The 19,260-nt window shown below is 51.0% G+C and overlaps 2 protein-coding genes across 4 annotated transcripts in view; one reads left to right on the top strand and one right to left on the bottom strand.

Moving 5' to 3' along the window:
- Positions 1–2,272: 2,272 nt before the first annotated feature.
- Positions 2,273–6,954, top strand: LOC142262367 (eukaryotic translation initiation factor 4E type 2-like). Of its 2 annotated transcripts, none has more exons than XM_075332165.1 (6): positions 2,273–2,487; positions 4,222–4,356; positions 4,432–4,536; positions 4,672–4,824; positions 4,962–5,098; positions 6,699–6,954. In XM_075332165.1, exons 1-6 carry the CDS (start codon positions 2,416–2,418, stop codon positions 6,736–6,738), a joined length of 642 nt encoding a protein of 213 aa, XP_075188280.1. In that variant the 5' UTR covers positions 2,273–2,415; the 3' UTR covers positions 6,739–6,954. The 2 variants fall into 2 exon arrangements, with proteins under 2 accessions (XP_075188280.1, XP_075188281.1); XM_075332166.1 differs by lacking the exon at positions 2,273–2,487 and adding an exon at positions 2,586–3,321.
- LOC142262366 (acetylcholine receptor subunit epsilon-like) overlaps positions 6,949–19,260 on the bottom strand; it is a 28,098-nt gene continuing 15,786 nt past the window's right edge. Inside the window, exons 3-11 of one of the 2 annotated variants that reach the window (XM_075332163.1) lie at positions 18,968–19,077; positions 16,173–16,328; positions 14,824–14,924; positions 13,485–13,685; positions 10,548–10,662; positions 10,283–10,397; positions 8,574–8,832; positions 8,155–8,288; positions 6,949–7,198 (exon numbers count right to left, since the gene is read on the bottom strand). In XM_075332163.1, coding sequence (XP_075188278.1) covers positions 7,016–7,198; positions 8,155–8,288; positions 8,574–8,832; positions 10,283–10,397; positions 10,548–10,662; positions 13,485–13,685; positions 14,824–14,924; positions 16,173–16,328; positions 18,968–19,077 — 1,374 coding nt within the window. In that variant the 3' untranslated portion in view covers positions 6,949–7,015. The remainder of the gene's footprint in view (positions 7,199–8,154; positions 8,289–8,573; positions 8,833–10,282; positions 10,398–10,547; positions 10,663–13,484; positions 13,686–14,823; positions 14,925–16,172; positions 16,329–18,967; positions 19,078–19,260) is intronic. The other variant, XM_075332164.1, reaches the window with a different exon arrangement.

Below are 19,260 nucleotides of genomic sequence, written 5' to 3'. Positions count from 1 at the left end.
TTTTTATTGTGGACCACACAAAAAATGGAAGGAGGGTTACATAGAGTCAACAACTAGAGAGATAGATAGCTGGATAGATAATAGATAGATAGATGAGAAAGACAGATATAATGTCCCACTTCCCTTCATTTTGTAATCTTACACTCTTTAGTGCCTTTCATGTGGCACTAAAGGGTGCTTAGCCTTGTGCTTTGCCAAAAAATAAATAATTTTAAAAAACGACGTAGGGTCCCCCCCAACTTGGATCACCAGCCAAAGTAAAGTGGACAGCTGTGCTCTAGTATTCTGAGACTAGGGAGGTCCACCTTTATTGGACCCTCCTCAGCCTAAAAATAGCAGGCCACAGCTGCCCCAGAAGTGGTGCATCCATTAGATGCGCCAATCCTGGTGCTTTGTTCCAGCTCATCCCGATGCCCTGGTGCGGTGGCAAATGGGGTAATAAATGGGGTTGATACTAGATGTCTAATGTCACCTGACATCAAGCCCTGGGGTTAGTGATGTCACTGCGTCTATCAGATACCCGACATCACCAACCCAGTCAGTAATAAAATAAAAATGGACAACAAACATGTGTTTATTTGAAATAACACTCCCCAAAACACTCCCTCTTTCACCAATTTATTGGCAAAAAAACAAACAAATCCGGGTCTGGCGTAATCCAATAAGGGGGTCCCACGAGGATCCGTACCATAGTCACTGTCCCAGTCAATGAAGAACAGAATATTCCCATTGGCTGGGAGAGCAATGCAGTGACCTGAGCTTACATCATGAGGTCAGTCCAGGTCACTGCAGGGGATGACCAGCACTGATGTCATGAGATCAGTCCAGGTCACTGCAGGGGATGACCAGCACTGATGTCATGAGGTCAGCCCAGGTTACTGCAGGGGATGACCAGCACTGATGTCATGAGGTCAGTCCAGGTCACTGCAGGGGATGACCAGCACTGATGTCATGAGGTCAGCCCAGGTCACTGCAGGGTATGATGAGCGCCGATGTCATGAGGTCAGCCTAGGTCACTGCAGGGGATGATGAGCGCCGATGTCATGAGGTCAGCCCAGGTTACTGCAGGGGATGATGAGCGCCGATGTCATGAGGTCAGCCTAGGTCACTGCAGGGGATGATGAGCGCCGATGTCATGAGGTCAGCCCAGGTCACTGCAGGGGATGATGAGCGCCGATGTCATGAGGTCAGCCTAGGTCACTGCAGGGGATGATGAGCGCCGATGTCATGAGGTCAGCCCAGGTCACTGCAGGGGATGATGAGCGCCGATGTCATGAGGTCAGCCTAGGTCACTGCAGGGGATGATGAGCGCCGATGTCATGAGGTCAGCCTAGGTCACTGCAGGGGATGATGAGCGCCGATGTCATGAGGTCAGCCCAGGTCACTGCAGGGGATGATGAGCGCCGATGTCATGAGGTCAGCCTAGGTCACTGCAGGGGATGACCAGCACTGATGTCATGAGGTCAGCCCAGGTCACTGCAGGGGATGATGAGCGCCGATGTCATGAGGTCAGCCTAGGTCACTGCAGGGGATGACCAGCACTGATGTCATGAGGTCAGCCCAGGTTACTGCAGGGGATGATGAGCGCCGATGTCATGAGGTCAGCCCAGGTTACTGCAGGGGATGATGAGCGCCGATGTCATGAGGTTAGCTGAGTTCATTACCTGTGGTGATGAACTCCGCTGCACTCCTGACGTCAGCGCTGTCACTGAGATCAATGACCGCCGCGATCTCACTGGAACTGTCTGAATGAGCCGTGAACTTCATGCTTCATGCTTCCAGAAGGGGCGGAGACACCACAGAGCAGACCCCGCCCACTTTTACTACAGTCATAAAGTGATCTAGTGACACACTGGGTTTCCATGGTGATTTTCAGCAGCTGCACCCCCTGGTGTTCAAAAGTGGAAAATATCAAAACGTTTAAATTACTTTTCATGTTTGATACCAGAATGTATTTATTTTTTTTTAACCCTTCACATTTTATGACTTGTTGACATTTTCGGGCTGACACATTCCCTGCACATACAGAAGACCCTGTAACCCGGCTTTTCTCACCCTCTGGGCTTTTATATGGCGTCACCTGATTTCCCATGATGCACTTTCTCAGCCATGGTTCCTATAGGCAGGGTCACGCAGCTTGCTGGGACTTCTGGTACCACAGAACACAACTTTTCTGGAGCTTGCTGTTCACCACAGTCACCAGCAGGTGGCGCGCTGTACTAATCACTACAGCAGCAAGACGACCCGCCGCCAATCACAGTTACACCCACGTCGTAAACCACGCCCACTTACGCCAGACGTTACGTAATTTCCTGCCGGCACTAGGACGCGGGGCTACGCGAGGCACCGCACATCCGGATCAGCGGACGGAGGCCGGACAGCCGGTCCTACAGGGACGGCGCCCTCACACCGCACATGGGGATCTCCGGGAATGAGGACGTCACGGCCGAGGAGGAGGAGGAGCAAAAGACCGTAGTCAGGTCCAGGGTAAGGAGCCGGAGGCGGGTCACTTCCGGTGCGCTGGTGACGTCATCGCGTGCGCCGGAAGTTGATGCCATGTGTCAGATCTGATTAGTGTGGCTCTGCAGGATGCTGAGGGCGGTTGTCCTGCTGGACGGTGAACCTGCGCCCCGGTCTCCAGTGCTCTGCAGGTTTTCCTCCTGGATTGCCCTATATTTAGCTCCATCCATCTTCCCATTATCTCTGACCAGCCTCTCTGCCCCTGCTGAAGAGAAGCCTCCACCATGTGTGACGGTGGGGAGGGGGTTTTCAGAGTGATGTGCAGGGTTAGTTTTTCACCATTTAGCCCACAAAGTTCTCATTTGACCGGAGCAGCTTCTTCCTCATGCATGTAGGGGATACAGCTAGCACAGCCTCCTGCTGTGGGACACTATTCTTCAGAAGTAGAGCTGATTAGAGGTGATGGAAGATGGATGGAGATAAACACAGGGCAATCCTGGAGGAAAACCAGTTAGAGGCTGCATGTACTTGCAAGATCGGGGGCTAGAAATTGGTGTGAGTGGCCGGTCACTTCCTACCATGGGCTATATCACAGACCCGGTGCACTTATTGTTGGTTGTGGTATCAGTTGGCTGTGTGCCGACGGTTCCTGATTGCAGTACACAGCTTGTTGATTGTCTCCTTGGTTGGTGGATGCACTTTCCTCAGTGTCTGGAGTGAGGTGGACACGGCCCGGTGTCTCCAGCACTGTACTGCAGACCAGCCACTTATCGGGTCACACTCACTTGTTTCGCAGTGTCAAGGAATGGAGACAGTGGGGGCTTAGTGGAAATGACCAGCCGAAGGGCACTCGCTGACCAGGTAGGGGGCGCAGAAAGCCATACAATACACTTAAAAAAGTGGCTCACCCCTTTTCATTACTGGCCTCATTGATATTATGTTGAGAAACAAGGTTTCTCTCAAACACCTTGCATTGCCAATTGTTCTTGTAAGCGGTGCTATTGTGGTACGAAACACCGCCCAGTGAGTCACAGAGACTGGGACCGGCCGCAGTGATGTCACGTCAACAGGAAGTTGACGTGACATCAGAGGTTATATATATATATATATATATATATATATATCTATATCTATATCAGAGGTTACAGAGCCCGGGGGTCAGGCGATGGGGAAGAGCGGTCCACAATAGCACCGCTCTCAGGCACTATTGGCAATGCAAGGTATTTGAGAGAAACCTTGTTTCTCAACATAATATCAATGTGGCCAGTAATGAAAAGGGGCGAGCCACTTCTTTAAATTTGTGGATGTAATGGGAAAAAAATGTGTGAGGCTATGTGCTCACGTGTGTTTCGTGTCCGTAACTGCGTGCGTCCTGCGTCCCCTGCATAATCTATGGAGATTGTGCAGGGGCCGTACGCACGTGGCATATTAGTACGCAGCGTTTCGGCTGCTGCCCGAATCACTGCGTTCTAAGAAGTGACATGTCACTTCTTCCTTGCGCTTTGCCGGCAGCCCCTGCTCTGTCTATGGCAGGAGCTGCATGCAGAGCGCACGTTCTCGCCGGCACCATGCGCTTCAGAGCGCAGCTTTTCAGCTGCGCTCTGAAGCGCACCTTTTCGGTGCGGTGCAGAGCGCACACAGCCTAAAAGTTGATGGGGTATGAAGACTTTTTCAAGGCACTGTGTATAAGGAGGAGTCTGGTTTTCCACTGTTATACCTGTAGTACCAGTGTCTTGTATGTGATGGTCCTTCCATCCACAGGAGATTGCAGTGGCCCCCGGGGAGCACCCGCTGCAGTATCGCTACACCTTCTGGTACTCGCGGAGGACACCCTCCCGCCCCGCCAGCACTATGAACTATGAGCAGAACATCCGGCAGGTGGGCACGGTGGCATCGGTGAGTATCCCCTCCCGCATATACTTGGTTGCCAGGGGTTAGCATTGGTCGTTCCTCCACTCTGCTGTCCTTTAGGTGGAGCAGTTCTGGCGGGTGTACAGCCACCTAGTGCGGCCTGGGGACCTCTCCGGATACAGCGACTTCCACCTGTTCAAGGAAGGCATCAAACCCATGTGGGAGGTGAGTGCGGCGCCCGGACAGGAGCTTTTGTTTGCACCCTAGTGTCCATCAAGGACGGTGTAGAACTTCTCATTCATGCACTGAAGCTTCAGACTCGACCTTTCGTTAACCTTTAACCTCCATGACCTCTCTCAGGATGACGCCAATAGAAATGGCGGCAAGTGGATCATCCGCCTCCGAAAGGGTCTGGCCTCCCGCTTCTGGGAGAACATCATCCTGGCCATGCTGGGGGAGCAGTTCATGGTGGGGGAGGAGATCTGCGGGGTGGTGGTGTCCATACGCTTCCAGGTAGGTGGCAGATCGTCTATCTTCACCTCTTCCCTAGCATCGGACTAGTCACTTCATTCACTGTACTAAATGTGGAGGCGCATGGCATGTTGCCTCCTTCCCCTGACATTGAGCGCTGTCTGTGCCGCCCCCTGCAGGAAGACATCCTCTCCATCTGGAACAAGACGGCCAACGACCAGCTCAGCACCATCCGGATCCGGGACACCCTCCGGAGGGTCCTCAACCTCCCCCCAAACACCATCATGGAGTACAAGACTCACAACGACAGTCTGAAGTGAGTGTCTGTGCCTCGCTGGTGTCCTCCTGGGTAATGCTGGTCCTTGACACCTGCAGGATCTCTGCTTGCTGTCAGTCACTGGATGTGAGCTCGTCCTGCCCTCACTGCTGTTGGCTTGGGTACAGTCTCAGCCTGGCAGCCAGAGATTATCATAGTGAGGAATATCGGGGCCAATACAGTGTAACAGCCCCTCTGCCGTGGGTGAGGGGGCCGCCTCTTCCTCTGCCGTGGGTGGGCGCGCCGCCTCTTCCTCTGCCGTGGGTGGGCGCGCCGCCTCTTCCTCTGCCGTGGGTGAGGGGGCCGCCTCTTCCTCTGCCGTGGGTGAGGGGGCCGCCTCTTCCTCTGCCGTGGGTGAGGGGGCCGCCTCTTCCTCTGCCGTGGGTGAGGGGGCCGCCTCTTCCTCTGCCGTGGGTGAGGGGGCCGCCTCTTCCTCTGCCGTGGGTGAGGGGGCCGCCTCTTCCTCTGCCGTGGGTGAGGGGGCCGCCTCTTCCTCTGCCGTGGGTGAGGGGGCCGCCTCTTCCTCTGCCGTGGGTGAGGGGGCCGCCTCTTCCTCTGCCGTGGGTGAGGGGGCCGCCTCTTCCTCTGCCGTGGGTGAGGGGGCCGCCTCTTCCTCTGCCGTGGGTGAGGGGGCCGCCTCTTCCTCTGCCGTGGGTGAGGGGGCCGCCTCTTCCTCTGCCGTGGGTGAGGGGGCCGCCTCTTCCTTTGCCGTGGGTGAGGGGGCCGCCTCTTCCTCTGCCGTGGGTGAGGGGGCCGCCTCTTCCTCTGCCGTGGGTGAGGGGGCCGCCTCTTCCTCTGCCGTGGGTGAGGGGGCCGCCTCTTCCTCTGCCGTGGGTGAGGGGGCCGCCTCTTCCTCTGCCGTGGGTGAGGGGGCCGCCTCTTCCTCTGCCGTGGGTGGGCGCGCCTCCTGTTCCTCTGCCGTGGGTGAGGGGGCCGCCTGTTCCTCTGCCGTGGGTGGGCGCGCCTCCTCTTCCTCTGCCGTGGGTGGGCGCGCCTCCTCTTCCTCTGCCGTGGGTGGGCGCGCCTCCTCTTCCTCTGCCGTGGGTGGGCGCGCCTCCTCTTCCTCTGCCACGCAAATTAAATTATCTCTCATATTAGCCCCGTCCTCTTTGCACAGCGGTGGGTTTGTTCCCTTGTATCGGTGCAGATAAGAGCTTGGAGTGTAGGAAAGGATAGAGGCCAGATTAGCCTATACTGATACATTGTAACAAACCATCAGTTCAGTGAGCGGTAAAATCAAACTCTGTAATAATACAGGATGCTCCAAACTCCGCTTATATGGACGCTGAGATCTGAGCTGCTGTTTGCAGGGACTCATTTACCTCACTGCCGGGACTTACAGCTCCCCCGGGACTTACAGCGCCCCCGCACCTCAGCTCCCCCGGGACTTACAGCTCCCCCGCACCTCAGCTCCCCCGGGACTTACAGCTCCCCCGCACCTCAGCGGCCCCGGGACTTACAGCGCCCCCGCACCTCAGCTCCCCCGGGACTTACAGCGCCCCCGCACCTCAGCGCCCCCGGGACTTACAGCACCCCCGCGCCTCAGCTCCCAGGATTATATTTCGGACCTGTCTCATTACACTCTCGTGTTTCTTTGCAGAGACAACTCCAGTTTCAGGAACACGAAGCTCACGCTCTAGTGATGGCTCTGCCCTAAGGTCTATTCAGCTCCTCGGAGGAGGGGACTGGGGGTCGCAGCATTCATCTGTGGAGGGGTCCGGACTGGACGTGGAGGCCTCCTGATCACCGGTCCCACGAGGCGGAGGCTCAGACGGCACAATCGCTCTCCTCCATTGGTCGCTCTTGTAGGGTTTTTGTAAATGATACAAATTAGTACAATAAAATATTTTTCAGCAGTTTTCTTGGTTTATTGATCTGGTGACCCCGCCCCCGAGGAGCAGGAAAAAAAAAAACAAATCAGCCAACCGTGGTGGAGCAAGGGGGGAAGACGTGATCGCCGCTCGGGAAGGGAAGCTCCGGAGCGTTGTTAAAATGTCCCATGAAAAAAATGGCCAAAGTCCCCACCACAAAAAGGGGAAGCGCCCCCCAAAAACACAGGACGTCCAGCACCTTCCCAATCATGATCCAGTTCTCCATCTCCTGGAGGAAGAGAAGAGACAAGTGACATGAGGCGGTGGAGATGATGTGTCTACAGAACGCAGCTCTGGAGTATAATGCAGGATCAGTAATGTATGTACACAGTGACTGCACCAGCAGAATAGTGAGTGCAGCTCTGGAGTATAATACAGTATGTAACTCAGGATCAGTAATGTAATGTATGTACACAGTGACTGCACCAGCAGAATAGTGAGTGCAGCTCTGGAGTATAATACAAGAGGTAACTCAGGATCAGTAATGTAATGTATGTACACAGTGACTGCACCAGCAGAATGGTGAGTGCAGCTCTGGAGTATAATACAGGAGGTAACTCAGGATCAGTAATGTATGTACACAGTGACTGCACCAGCAGAATAGTGAGTGCAGCTCTGGAGTATAATACAGGAGGTAACTCAGGATCAGTAATGTATGTACACAGTGACTGCACCAGCAGAATAGTGAGTGCAGCTCTGGAGTATAATACAAGAGGTAACTCAGGATCAGTAATGTAATGTATGTACACAGCGACTGCACCAGCAGAATAGTGAGTGCAGCTCTGGGGTATAATACAGGAGGTAACTCAGGATCAGTAATGTATGTACACAGTGACTGCACCAGCAGAATAGTGAGTGCAGCTCTGGGGTATAATACAGGAGGTAACTCAGGATCAGTAATGTATGTACACAGTGACTGCACCAGCAGAATAGTGAGTGCAGCTCTGGAGTATAATGCAGGAGGTAACTCAGGATCAGTAATGTAATGTATGTACACAGTGACTGCACCAGCAGAATAGTGAGTGCAGCTCTGGAGTATAATACAGGAGGTAACTCAGGATCAGTAATGTATGTACACAGTGACTGCACCAGCAGAATAGTGAGTGCAGCTCTGGGGTATAATACATGATGTAAATTCCTGTATTATTCCCCCAGAGCTGCGCTCACTGTCCCTGTTTTTCTCACCGCGCTGCTCTTGTTCTGCTCTCTGGTGCTGCTGGTGATGAAGTTGCATGCCTCCACACACTCCTTTATTTCGGGGGCGCACTGAGCCAGATTCTTGAACAGCGGGGTGGTGACCCCAACATCAAAGCCGTCCACTGAAAGAGAGGGAGCGGAGTTATACGGAGGCGTGTCATTATACCCAGCCCCATCCATCAGTCCGCTCCTCACTAATGACCTAGCTCTGTCTCTGCGACTTCTCCACTCCCCATCTCCTTCTATCCAGAGACCAACAGCAACGGCTCCACTTCAGAACATCATGGTAAAAGGTTAAATCAGCCCAGTGTGGGTATTACCCAGCAGCAGAAGTGTGAGTGCAGCTCTGGATGTGCGGAGGTGGAGCTGTGCTGCTGGCCTGCAGTCTCCTGCCGCCCTGTCCTTACCTATCTGCCACCTCCACTGCCCCTTCCTGCCTTTGGGCTCCTTTTCTTCACCTCTGTGGCCGCGGTCGTCCCTGTTCATGCCGTGCCGCTCTCTCTGCCGCTCAAACATCAGCTCGCTCCGCGGCTTCCTCAGGACGTACTCCTCTGCCTTCAGCATGATGCCCAGGGAGCTCTTCCTCCGCTCCTTCGGAGTGGCCTCCTCTTCCTCACAGGGCTCTATCTTCATCTGCAGGTAGCGAGGTAACACCTCCAGAAGCCGCTGCAAGAGACCAGACATAAAGCAAAAAGTCAAACAATAGGTCAGTATTGCCAAATATAATGATATCGGCGAAGCCCAGCTCCAGGTGGACCAAGATGGCAGTGACGGGGCCGTTAATCGGGTGCAACCCATTGGCAAAATGCGCATTGGCAAGCTGCCTATCCAAATGGCGATGACCACGATTAACAGCAGCGATCGGAGCTGGCTCTGGTTGCTGCTGTCATAGGTTGATGTCCAGCAATATAAAACATCTGCCAGGACCGTGAGAACCTCAAGCTGTGACCGCAAAGAATCTGAGTGACATCACTGCTCATCGCTGTGGCTCATTCTCTGCCTGAAGCTCACAGCGGGCGGTTATGTTTTATGGCCACTCGCTGTACCTTCTAATGTAGCAGAGCCGGAATCCTCATGGGACCTCGTGTGGATTACATCGGACCTGGGTGTTTTGGGGGTTAATAAAGTGGTGAAAGACAGGTTTTTTTTATTTTATTTCAAATATAGGATTTTCTCGATGTTTGTGTTTTTTCTTTTCCCCTACAGATTAGTAATGGGGGGGTCTCATAGACGCCTCTCATCTAGGGCTTAGTGTCAGCTGTGGGCTGTCATTTAAGCCTGATATTACCCTGAATGCCACCACACCAGGGCAATCGGGATGAGCCGGTTAAAGTGCCAGGATTTTCACAACTAATGGATGCGACAATTCTGAGGTGGCTGCAAGCTGCTATTTTTAGGCTGGGGGGGACCCAATAACCATGGGTCTTCCCAGCCTGAGAATACCAGCTCCCAGCTGTCGGCTTTATCATGTCTGGGTATCATAATTGGGGGGACTGCACTCCAGTTTTTTAAATTATATATTTACATAAATAAAAGTCGCAAGCAATTCCTCTTATTGATACTGCAGTCTGTAGCCGTATGCTTTATCTGTGCTGGGTGTCATAATATGGGTGGACCCTACACCAAATTATTTTTTAATCTATTTTTACAGCACTATAGGGACTCAGATGGCGCATGTGATTCCAACCAATCGCAGACGTAGTCACACAGGGTGGGTATGCGTCTGACTGCAACCAATCAGAGACGCAGGGCCTGCCAGTGGGCGGGGGAAGCAGTGAATATGTATGAGGTTAATGAGCAGCCCTGGAAGTAGTATTACAGCCTCTGTAAGTATAATGCGCTTTTGCTATCCCTACTACCATTTTAAAGCACTGGATTCTAGTCCCCATAGACTTATATGAGGACCAGTGTCCAGCCAGATATCCGGGATCTATTCCAGACCCAAACCGAGGTTTTTTGGGGGGGGGGTTTTATAACCTGGTTGGACCCGCTGATCCCAGGTATCCACGTGTCCGCCTATCGCTAGTCCTACCTCTAGTCTTGCGCCCCATTATTATAAGCTTAAAACGGTAGAGTTCATGGCCCCTTTAAGAGTGAACCCAAGCGATTTGCTCACATGCTTCATGGTTGCTGTCAGGTTGTGGGTGCTCGGTGTCCGCAGTGACACATTGAGGACAATGACACAGCTTAAGACGATGATGGTCGACACAATCATCACAAAGATCAAGTACCTGCAACGAAACCTAAATGTTATTACCTTGATCTGCAGCAGAGGGCGCTGCGCATAGCAGAGAATGACCGAGGGGGTGCGAAGCACGGACAACACTCCATGTAACAACCAATGGAATTGTGACGGCTTTATGAAGTGTGGGGTCACTTACTTTCCAATTAGTGGAACACTCAAGGACGTTTCCGGGACTTTCTGAGCAATGAGGAACAGAAACACAACCTGAGCCAGGAGAACGGAGATGGACAACGTGCACTTCTGACCACCGGCTGGGCATCGAGAGGAGAAGACAATGAAAGTGAGTCCTACCACGATACCAGAAGATATAACAACCATCTAGCCACCAAAAGTTCTAGAAAATTGTGTGACTCCAATAGTTTTCTTCCAGTTCATGGAATCTAATCACCAAAAAAGGCTATGATGGACATCATCGTGATTACTCAAAGACGTAGACAATAAACCAAGGAGTAATCTACTCAAGGAAAAGACAAACTCGGATGATACCCCAAATATCCAACAGCAAATTATGGAGCTTCCCATCATCACTCAATAATGGAGCAACTGTGGAGCCTTTTAAGAAAATCATCTAAAAGCATCGGCACATATTGCCAGAAGATAAAATGGTTGGGGATCTTCTCCACAAAACTTCACAATTCGTCTTTTGGAAGGCCCAAAATTTAGGCAATTTAATTGCCCTTTCAACAGCCATTATCTGACCACTCATAACCACTCTCGTAAAGGTTCTAATTGGAAGTGGGCGGCTATCTAGAGCAGATGACAAGGGTTGAACCAAAATGCATCTTACTGTTAGACACCCTTGCCCCCAAAGGTCTTAAGCATGATTTTGAGCTCTTCGCCTTCTGAATCTTTCCTATGATCCTTCACTATCCCAGCCCCCTTTCTCTTCCTTCCTATCCCCTCCTTCCCCCCCACTCCACCTACCTGTCCCACCAACTTTTCCTCTTCCGCTACCCCTCATTCCCCTTCTCACCCATTCCCCACCTCTCCCCTTCTCTTTCCCACATCACATTCATCCACTCCCTCCCCCCACCTACCACCTTCTCTCTCCCCCTTTACTTTCGCACCCACTCCATTCCCCCACCTCCTCCCTTCTCTCTTCTGCCGTCATATTCAACAACTCGCCCACCTCCTCCCATCTCTCTTTGACCATCACTTTCACTCGCCCACCTCCCCCATCTCCCCCGTCACTTTTACTTATTCCCTCCCCTCACCTTCAGCCTTCTCCCCCTCTGTCACTTTCACCCACTTCCTCCCCCCACCTCTCCTTCTCTGCCCCATCACTCTCATCATCTACTTTCCCCCACCTCCCTCCTTTTCTCTCCTCGTCACTTTCACCAATTGTCCCCCCTACCTCCTCCCTTCTCCCTCCTCCGTCACTTCACCCATTCCCTCCCCATACCTCCCACCCTCTCTCTTCCCATATTACTTTCACCCATTCTCTCCCCTACCTCCTCTCTTCTCCCTCCTGCGTCACTTCACCCATTCCCTCCCCATACCTCCCACCCTCTCTCTTCCCATATTACTTTCACCCATTCTCTCCCCTACCTCCTCTCTTCTCCCTCCTCCATCACTTCACCCATTCCCTCCCCATACCTCCCACCCTCTCTCTTCCCATATTACTTTCACCCATTCTCTCCCCTACCTCCTCCCTTCTCCCTCCTCCGTCACTTCACCCATTCTCTCCCCTACCTCCTCCCTTCTCTCTCCTCCGTCACTTCACCCATTCTCTCCCCTACCTCCTCCCTTCTCCCTCCTCCGTCACTTCACCCATTCTCTCCCCTACCTCCTCCCTTCTCCCTCCTCCGTCACTTCACCCATTCCCTCCCCATACCTCCCACCATCTCTCTTCCCATATTACTTTCACCCATTCTCTCCCCTACCTCCTCTCTTCTCCCTCCTCCGTCACTTCACCCATTCCCTCCCCATACCTCCCACCCTCTCTCTTCCCATATTACTTTCACCCATTCTCTCCCCTACCTCCTCCCTTCTCCCTCCTCCGTCACTTCACCCATTCTCTCCCCTACCTCCTCCCTTCTCCCTCCTCCGTCACTTCACCCATTCTCTCCCCTACCTCCTCCCTTCTCCCTCCTCCGTCACTTCACCCATTCCCTCCCCATACCTCCCACCATCTCTCTTCCCATATTACTTTCACCCATTCTCTCCCCTACCTCCTCCCTTCTCCCTCCTCCGTCACTTCATCCATTCCCTCCCCATACCTCCCACCCTCTCTCTTCCCATATTACTTTCACCCATTCTCTCCCCTACCTCCTCCCCTCTCCCTCCGCCGTCACTTCACCCATTCTCTCCCCTACCTCCTCCCTTCTCTCTCCCTCCATCACTTTCACCCACCCTGTTCACTCACCTCCACCCTTCTACCATCACTTTCAGCCATTCCCTCCCCCCACTAATTTCACCTACTCCCCCCATCTCCTCCCTTCTCTCTTCCTCATAACTTATACCCACTCCCTTCTTCTAGCAGCTTTTATACCAATATATGCCCATAGGAGGTTGGTGGCTCCTTGAGGGAATATATAGGAACATCCAGCAGGTACACATATTAGGGCTGAGCACTTAAAAACGCGTAGGATTGCATATCCCAGTACATCTGACAGGCTTCCTGCATCCAGCCAGTAACTGCACTGCTATTCAGCGCACGTCTGCTAGGCAGAGAAGTCTTCGGCTAGGACTCTTGAGGAAGAAGGGCTAAGACCTTCGAAACACGTAGGGTTGCGTATTCCAATTTTTTTGTATAACTTATCATTCACTATTTTCATTCACTATTTCTGATTCCCTTTATTCACATACACTATATCTACCATATCCCTTCGAGCACCAGTGGCCCCTTTTCTATTGAAGTTAAAGAATTATCCAAGACTTCATGTTTTTTTTTTGATTGGACATGCTGGTGACAGCCCTCACCATTGATTGAGATATGCCTACAAAAGAGTGTGAAAGGGACTATCTGTTCCCTCAAGAATCAGAAGCTAAAGTAAGGTGAAGTTTCCCTCTAAGAAGGTGTTTTGACCTCTTTGTTCATACGATTATTGATCACCACTGGTGGGTTCCTCACCTTTGGCCGGCAGAAAGTAGACAAGCACCACAAGCGAGGAGATGAGGACACACGGCACGATAATGTTGACTACGTAGAAAAGTGGCTTCCTCTGGATGATCAGACCAAAGATAATCTGCTGGTGCTGGAGGTCATCGTCCGGGTAGAAGGTGTTCAGATATTTCCAGGCTGGGCAATGTTTGATTGCCCACTCCCCATTTTCTGGAAGAGAAGGGAGTCATTGCAGAAAAGGATGAGCAGAAGTCAAATGCCCATAAACACCAACACCTCTGACTTCCCCAGTAACCAAAATCCCATAGAAAACCCAATTTTTCACAAAGATGGGATGAAACAAATCAATGGTTGTCATGGACCGGAGCCGGAGGTGTCACTTAGACTTCCCTTGCTCGGTCACGACCCTGTCAATTTGCAACGAAACAGCACCTCACAGCCCACCCTGACGTCTCTAATACGTCGGAGCCGTGTGATACTATCTTGTCACTTCCGCCAACACGCGATGTTCCCCACCCCCAAGGGGTGCATAGGATCCGCTTGGCACAATGCTGCACTGACACCTCCTGTCCCCGTGGGCACAAGGGAGACACGGGCTGAGGAATGTAGTAGACCGCCCAACCTCCGGTACAACACCCAGACACAAGTTTCCTGGGACTTCTCCCACGTGTATAGCACGAGACCACCCAAAGAAGAACAACTCAAGATGTCTGCACTGTGGTTATCACTCTGTGAACCTTCCATCTCTCTCCCACCTGTGCCCTCAGACTGGGCTGGCCTTTTACTTGTCCATAGAAATATGGATTACCAGTTTCCCTCATAACTCTGCCCCTGAGCATCTTACACGGAGGATAGTTATATTTCTCCTCAGGATTTGATCTACCCATAGACAGTAAATATATGTCTGTGGGCTTCCTTCTGGGAGTTATGGCTCCACACACCTCACAATTTCGCAGACATATGTATAACGTGCATCTTTCTGTCAGGATCTGAAAATATCTAATTTGTGGGAGCAACACACTCCCCAATATTGTATCAACACTTCCATTAAGTCTGGGTTTGGTGTTTGAAGTTCCATTGTAAAACTTGTAAGAACCTGAGTTGCCCGCCCCTCCTGGTCAGCAAAGTTGGCTTTGATGGCTTCCTTGGACTTAATTGAAAGTTCTCATCTGACCATTTGGCCGTGGGGCAGAGCAGGATTTCTCCTGACTGCAGGGCAGGGGGGGTTGGGTGTATGTGCAGTGACAGCTGACTGACATGTATGAATGTCATAATTCTCATAATATCTCCCATAATAATCCTCACAATGGTCTTAAGGCATGTCTGGGTATACTGTACCTAACTGTACCTGTGAAAGCCTCAGGGTCAATATCAACCCTCTCCAATGGTTCACTATTCTCGCCCAACGCCAACTGCATGTCCACTTCTTGGGCATTGTAGGTTTGAGACCTAGAACAAGACAAAGTATTCAGAACTCCTCCTGACGTACACAGGCTATGTAGTCATAGGTGTTTAAGCCCCTGATCCAACTACGGCATATGAGCTTGATGGACATCCCATGGGCAATAATATGGAGTTGGTCCACTTTATTGGACAAGAAGGTTCAATTCATAAAGTCATTACTTTGTTATGAGCTTAATGGACATTCCATGGGTGTTAATATTGATTTGTCCACTTTATTAGATGAGAAGGTCCAATTCATGAAGATCATTACTTTTGTATAAGATTCATGGACATCCCATGGGGGTTAATATGGAGTTGGGCCACTTTGTTGCACGAGAAGGTCCAATTCATGAAGGTCATTCATTTTATATGGAACTGATGGATATCCCATGGGAGTTGATATGGAGTTGGGCCACTAGGTTAGATGAGAAGGTCCAATTCATGAAGGTCATTACTTGTATATGAGATAGATGGACATCACATGGGCAGCCAATTTATAGAAGTAATGACCTTCCACGGTGTATGAGCTTTATGGAGATACCGTACCATGCACATCCAATTCATAATAATTCTTTATGAGCCTTATGGATTTCCCATGGGTGTTAACATGGGTTTTGATTATTTTTTTGGATGAAACGGTCCAATCTAGAGAAGGTCATTACTTCTATATGAGCTTGATGTATCCATGGGAGTCCAATTTATAGAAAGTCATCACCTCTCTATGAGACTGATGGGCATCCAAGTTATAAATGATCATCTATAGGAGATTGAGGGACATTCTATGGACAACAAATTCATAGGAGGTTATCAGTTGTATATGAGCCTGATGGACATCCTATGGGCATCCAATTCAAAGATGGCCATTACCTCTTTATGAGTCTGATGGGCATTCAAGTTATAGAAGTAATGACTTTCTATAGGAGCTTGAAGGACATCCCATGGGTGGAAAATTCATAGAAGGTCATCACTACTATATGAACTTGAAGTACTTTCCAGATGTGTTAATTTGGATGTGTGCCACTTTGTCGGACAAGAAGGACCAATTGATGCCAAAGGTTTTTGATGGGGTTGTGGTCCATGTTATGCAGCCATTTGAGTTTATCCATGGCTTGCTTTTGGCCATATAGTGTATGTATGCATGTATTAGGAGAAGGCACAACTCATTGGAAAAAGCTCCAAGACCTCAAAACCTACCAGGATCTTCTGGAGAAGATGTTAGCATGACTCCACCCAAGTCCAGCAACAAGTCCTCACCTGAACACCAGAGTGCAGTTCTGCCAGTCAAAGGGGAAGTAGGTGACCTCAATGCTGCACGCGCTCCTGAAGATAGCAGGTGGCAGCCAGGACATGAGCCCGTCACTATAGACTAGAACGTTGGCGTAGTATGCAACATCAAACTGTCCGTCAACGCTGGAAGGAAATACGAGAAGGGTTACTCCCCCTCCTTAATGTATATCACCTACCCAAATATATGATGAGGTGCCATCTTTAGCCTCCCTGAGATGTAAGTGCCAGCCATTGATTAGAGCTGGGTAATGCTTTTACAACACCAAGTGCAATATTTTGGGTGATATTGGTCACAGGTGATGCCTGTCGCAGCCTCTAGACGTCATTTAAGACCTACTTACTGTAAGTAATTATTGTCAAACTCGCTGATTCTCATGGCGGCATCAGACACTGTTCACATCACAGATTCTGACACTCCAGCCTATGGTTTCTCTGCTGTTTCTTTGTTACACAGGCGGGCTCAGGCATCGACCAGCTGTGTGCTCATTCATGGTCAGGCTAGCAAATTAACCTCTATTAGCTGGCTGGTTACCTCTGGGATCACATGTTGTTGGAAACTGATCACATTTGCTGTCCGCCTTTTTAAGATGGTGGAATCTGTCTTCCCATGCTGACTATAGTTTATTGCTGTGTTGGTCTGTGTGCTGTTGTCTACCAGTCCTGCTGGTGATTATATTGTGTGGTGTTTGGAGTTGTTGTGAAAATTCTCCCATTGTCTTGTTGTTTCCTCCGTGCTCTTATTCTCCTCCTTACCTCCTATTGTCTTATACCTCTGTGTGACCGTGCTGTGAGGTATAGTTTTGGTTTCCCCTGTTTGTCTATCTCTGTTATTTTATCACACTCTGCTCCCAGCTCTCCCCTGGGGTAGAATCATAGAATGGTAGAGCTAGAAGGGACCTCAAGGGCCATTGGGTCCAACCCCCTGCGAGTGCAGGTTTTCCTAAATCATCCCAGCTATATGTTTATCCATTTTCCGCTTCATGATTTCCATTGATGGAGAGCTCACCACCTCCCACAATAGCCTGTTCCACTTTCTGACTGCCCTCACTGCCTCTCGTGGTAGCCTGTTCCACTCCCTGACTGCCCTCACTGCTTCCCGCGGTAGCCTGTTCCACTCTCTGACTGTCCTCACTGTCTCTCGTGGTAGCCTGTTCCACTCTCTTACTATCCTCACTGCCTCTCGTGGTAGCCTGTTCCACTCTCTGACTGTCCTCACTGCCTCTCGTGGTAGCCTGTTCCACTCTCTGACTGTCCTCACTGTCTCTCGTGGTAGCCTGTTCCACTCTCTGACTGTCCTCACTGCCTCTCGTGGTAGCCTGTTCCACTCTCTGACTGTCCTCACTGCCTCTCGTGGTAGCCTGTTCCACTCTCTTACTGTCCTCACTGTCTCTCGTGGTAGCCTGTTCCACTCTCTTACTATCCTCACTGCCTCTCGTGGTAGCCTGTTCCACTCTCTGACTGTCCTCACTGTCTCTCGTGGTAGCCTGTTCCACTCTCTGACTGTCCTCACTGTCTCTCGTGGTAGCCTGTTCCACTCTCTTACTGTCCTCACTGCCTCTCGTGGTAGCCTGTTCCACTCTCTTACTGTCCTCACTGCCTCTCGTGGTAGCCTGTTCCACTCTCTGACTGTCCTCACTGCCTCTCGTGGTAGCCTGTTCCACTCTCTGACTGTCCTCACTGCCTCTCGTGGTAGCCTGTTCCACTCTCTGACTGTCCTCACTGTCTCTCGTGGTAGCCTGTTCCACTCTCTGACTGTCCTCACTGTCTCTCGTGGTAGCCTGTTCCACTCTCTTACTGCCCTCACTGCTTCCCGTGGTAGCCTGTTTCACTTTCTGACTGCCCTCACTGCCTCCTGTGGTAGCCTGTTCCACTCTCTGACTGCCCTCACTACCTCCCGCGGTAACGTTGTTCCACTCCCTGACTGCCCTCACTGCCTCTCGTGGTAGCCTGTTCCACTCCCTGACTGCCCTCACAGTCTCTTGTGGTAGCCTGTTCCACTCCCTGACTGCCCTCACTGCCTCTCGTGGTAGCCTGTTCCACTCCCTGACTGCCCTCACTGCCTCTCGTGGTAGCCTGTTCCACTCTGACTGCCCTCACTACCTCCCGCGGTAACCTGTTCCACTCCCTGACTGCCCTCACTGCCTCTCGTTGTAGCCTGTTCCACTCTGACTGCCCTCTGCCTCCTGTGGTAGCCTGTTCCACTCTCTGACTGCCCTCACTGCCTCTCGTGGTAGCCTGTTCCACTCCCTGACTGCTCTCACTGCCTCTCGTGGTATCCTGTTCCACTCTGACTGCCCTCACTACCTTCCGTTTTTCCTAATGCCTAATCAGAATCTCCTTCCTTTTAGTTTCATCCCGTTGCCTCTTGTACTTCCTTGTGCTAATGAAAATAGGGTGGTTCCCTCTACAATGTTACTACCTTTCAGATATTTGTAGACCGCTATTAAGTCTCTTCTCAGCCTTCTCTTTTTCAAACTAAACATCCCTAGTTCTTTTAGTCGTTCTTCTAGGGGGGAAAGGGTTATAAAATCAGGGTTGATCAGGAGCAGGGCCAGGAAGGCGGCTCAGACATCCTCACCTTTAGAAGTACCTCTAAGATTAGGGATAGCTAGGGACTCCCTAGTCTGAGGGTCAGTCTATGAGTCCCTGTCCTCAGCTTTCTCCATTACATCCGTGACCTCAGTGGTGGTGCTCTCTTTTTGTGTGTTTAAGTAGAGGAGAGGTCAGGAAGATCTAGCATGGGGTCCTGAACAGTTACTCACTTGTTCTCCAGGACGATCTCTGGCAGCCACACCATGTCGGGTGGGATTCGTACCACTTCAATTCCGCCATATTCTGAAGTGTTCCACGTCATGCGGAAGTCATACCACTCCTGATATAAGCAATATGGTGAAGGCAATTAGTACAACCGCCAATTAGTATAACCGCCATCTTATTACTCTAAAAAATTGGTAAAGGGGAATTCCACCTTAACATAAATCTCTGACAATTATTTTTATTTTTTATGCGACTTTCTTAGCTATAATTAAGTGTTGAAGGCTTTATCCGGGACTAT

The sequence above is a fragment of the Anomaloglossus baeobatrachus genome, unplaced genomic scaffold (genome assembly GCF_048569485.1).
Source record: "Anomaloglossus baeobatrachus isolate aAnoBae1 unplaced genomic scaffold, aAnoBae1.hap1 Scaffold_244, whole genome shotgun sequence".
In the NCBI taxonomy this organism is placed as follows: Eukaryota; Metazoa; Chordata; class Amphibia; order Anura; family Aromobatidae; genus Anomaloglossus; species Anomaloglossus baeobatrachus.
This window is presented reverse-complemented; position numbering and strand designations above follow the sequence as displayed.

What these genes read in the sequence shown, in the direction of transcription:
- LOC142262367 (XM_075332165.1), top strand. Translation starts at nt 2,416, where the DNA reads ATGGGGATCTCCGGGAATGAGGACGTCACGGCCGAGGAGGAGGAGGAG. An exon ending in AGACCGTAGTCAGGTCCAGG is followed by an intron (nt 2,488 to 4,221) that starts GTAAGGAGCCGG and finishes TTCCATCCACAG; the next exon opens with GAGATTGCAGTGGCCCCCGG. An exon ending in AGGTGGGCACGGTGGCATCG is followed by an intron (nt 4,357 to 4,431) that starts GTGAGTATCCCC and finishes GCTGTCCTTTAG; the next exon opens with GTGGAGCAGTTCTGGCGGGT.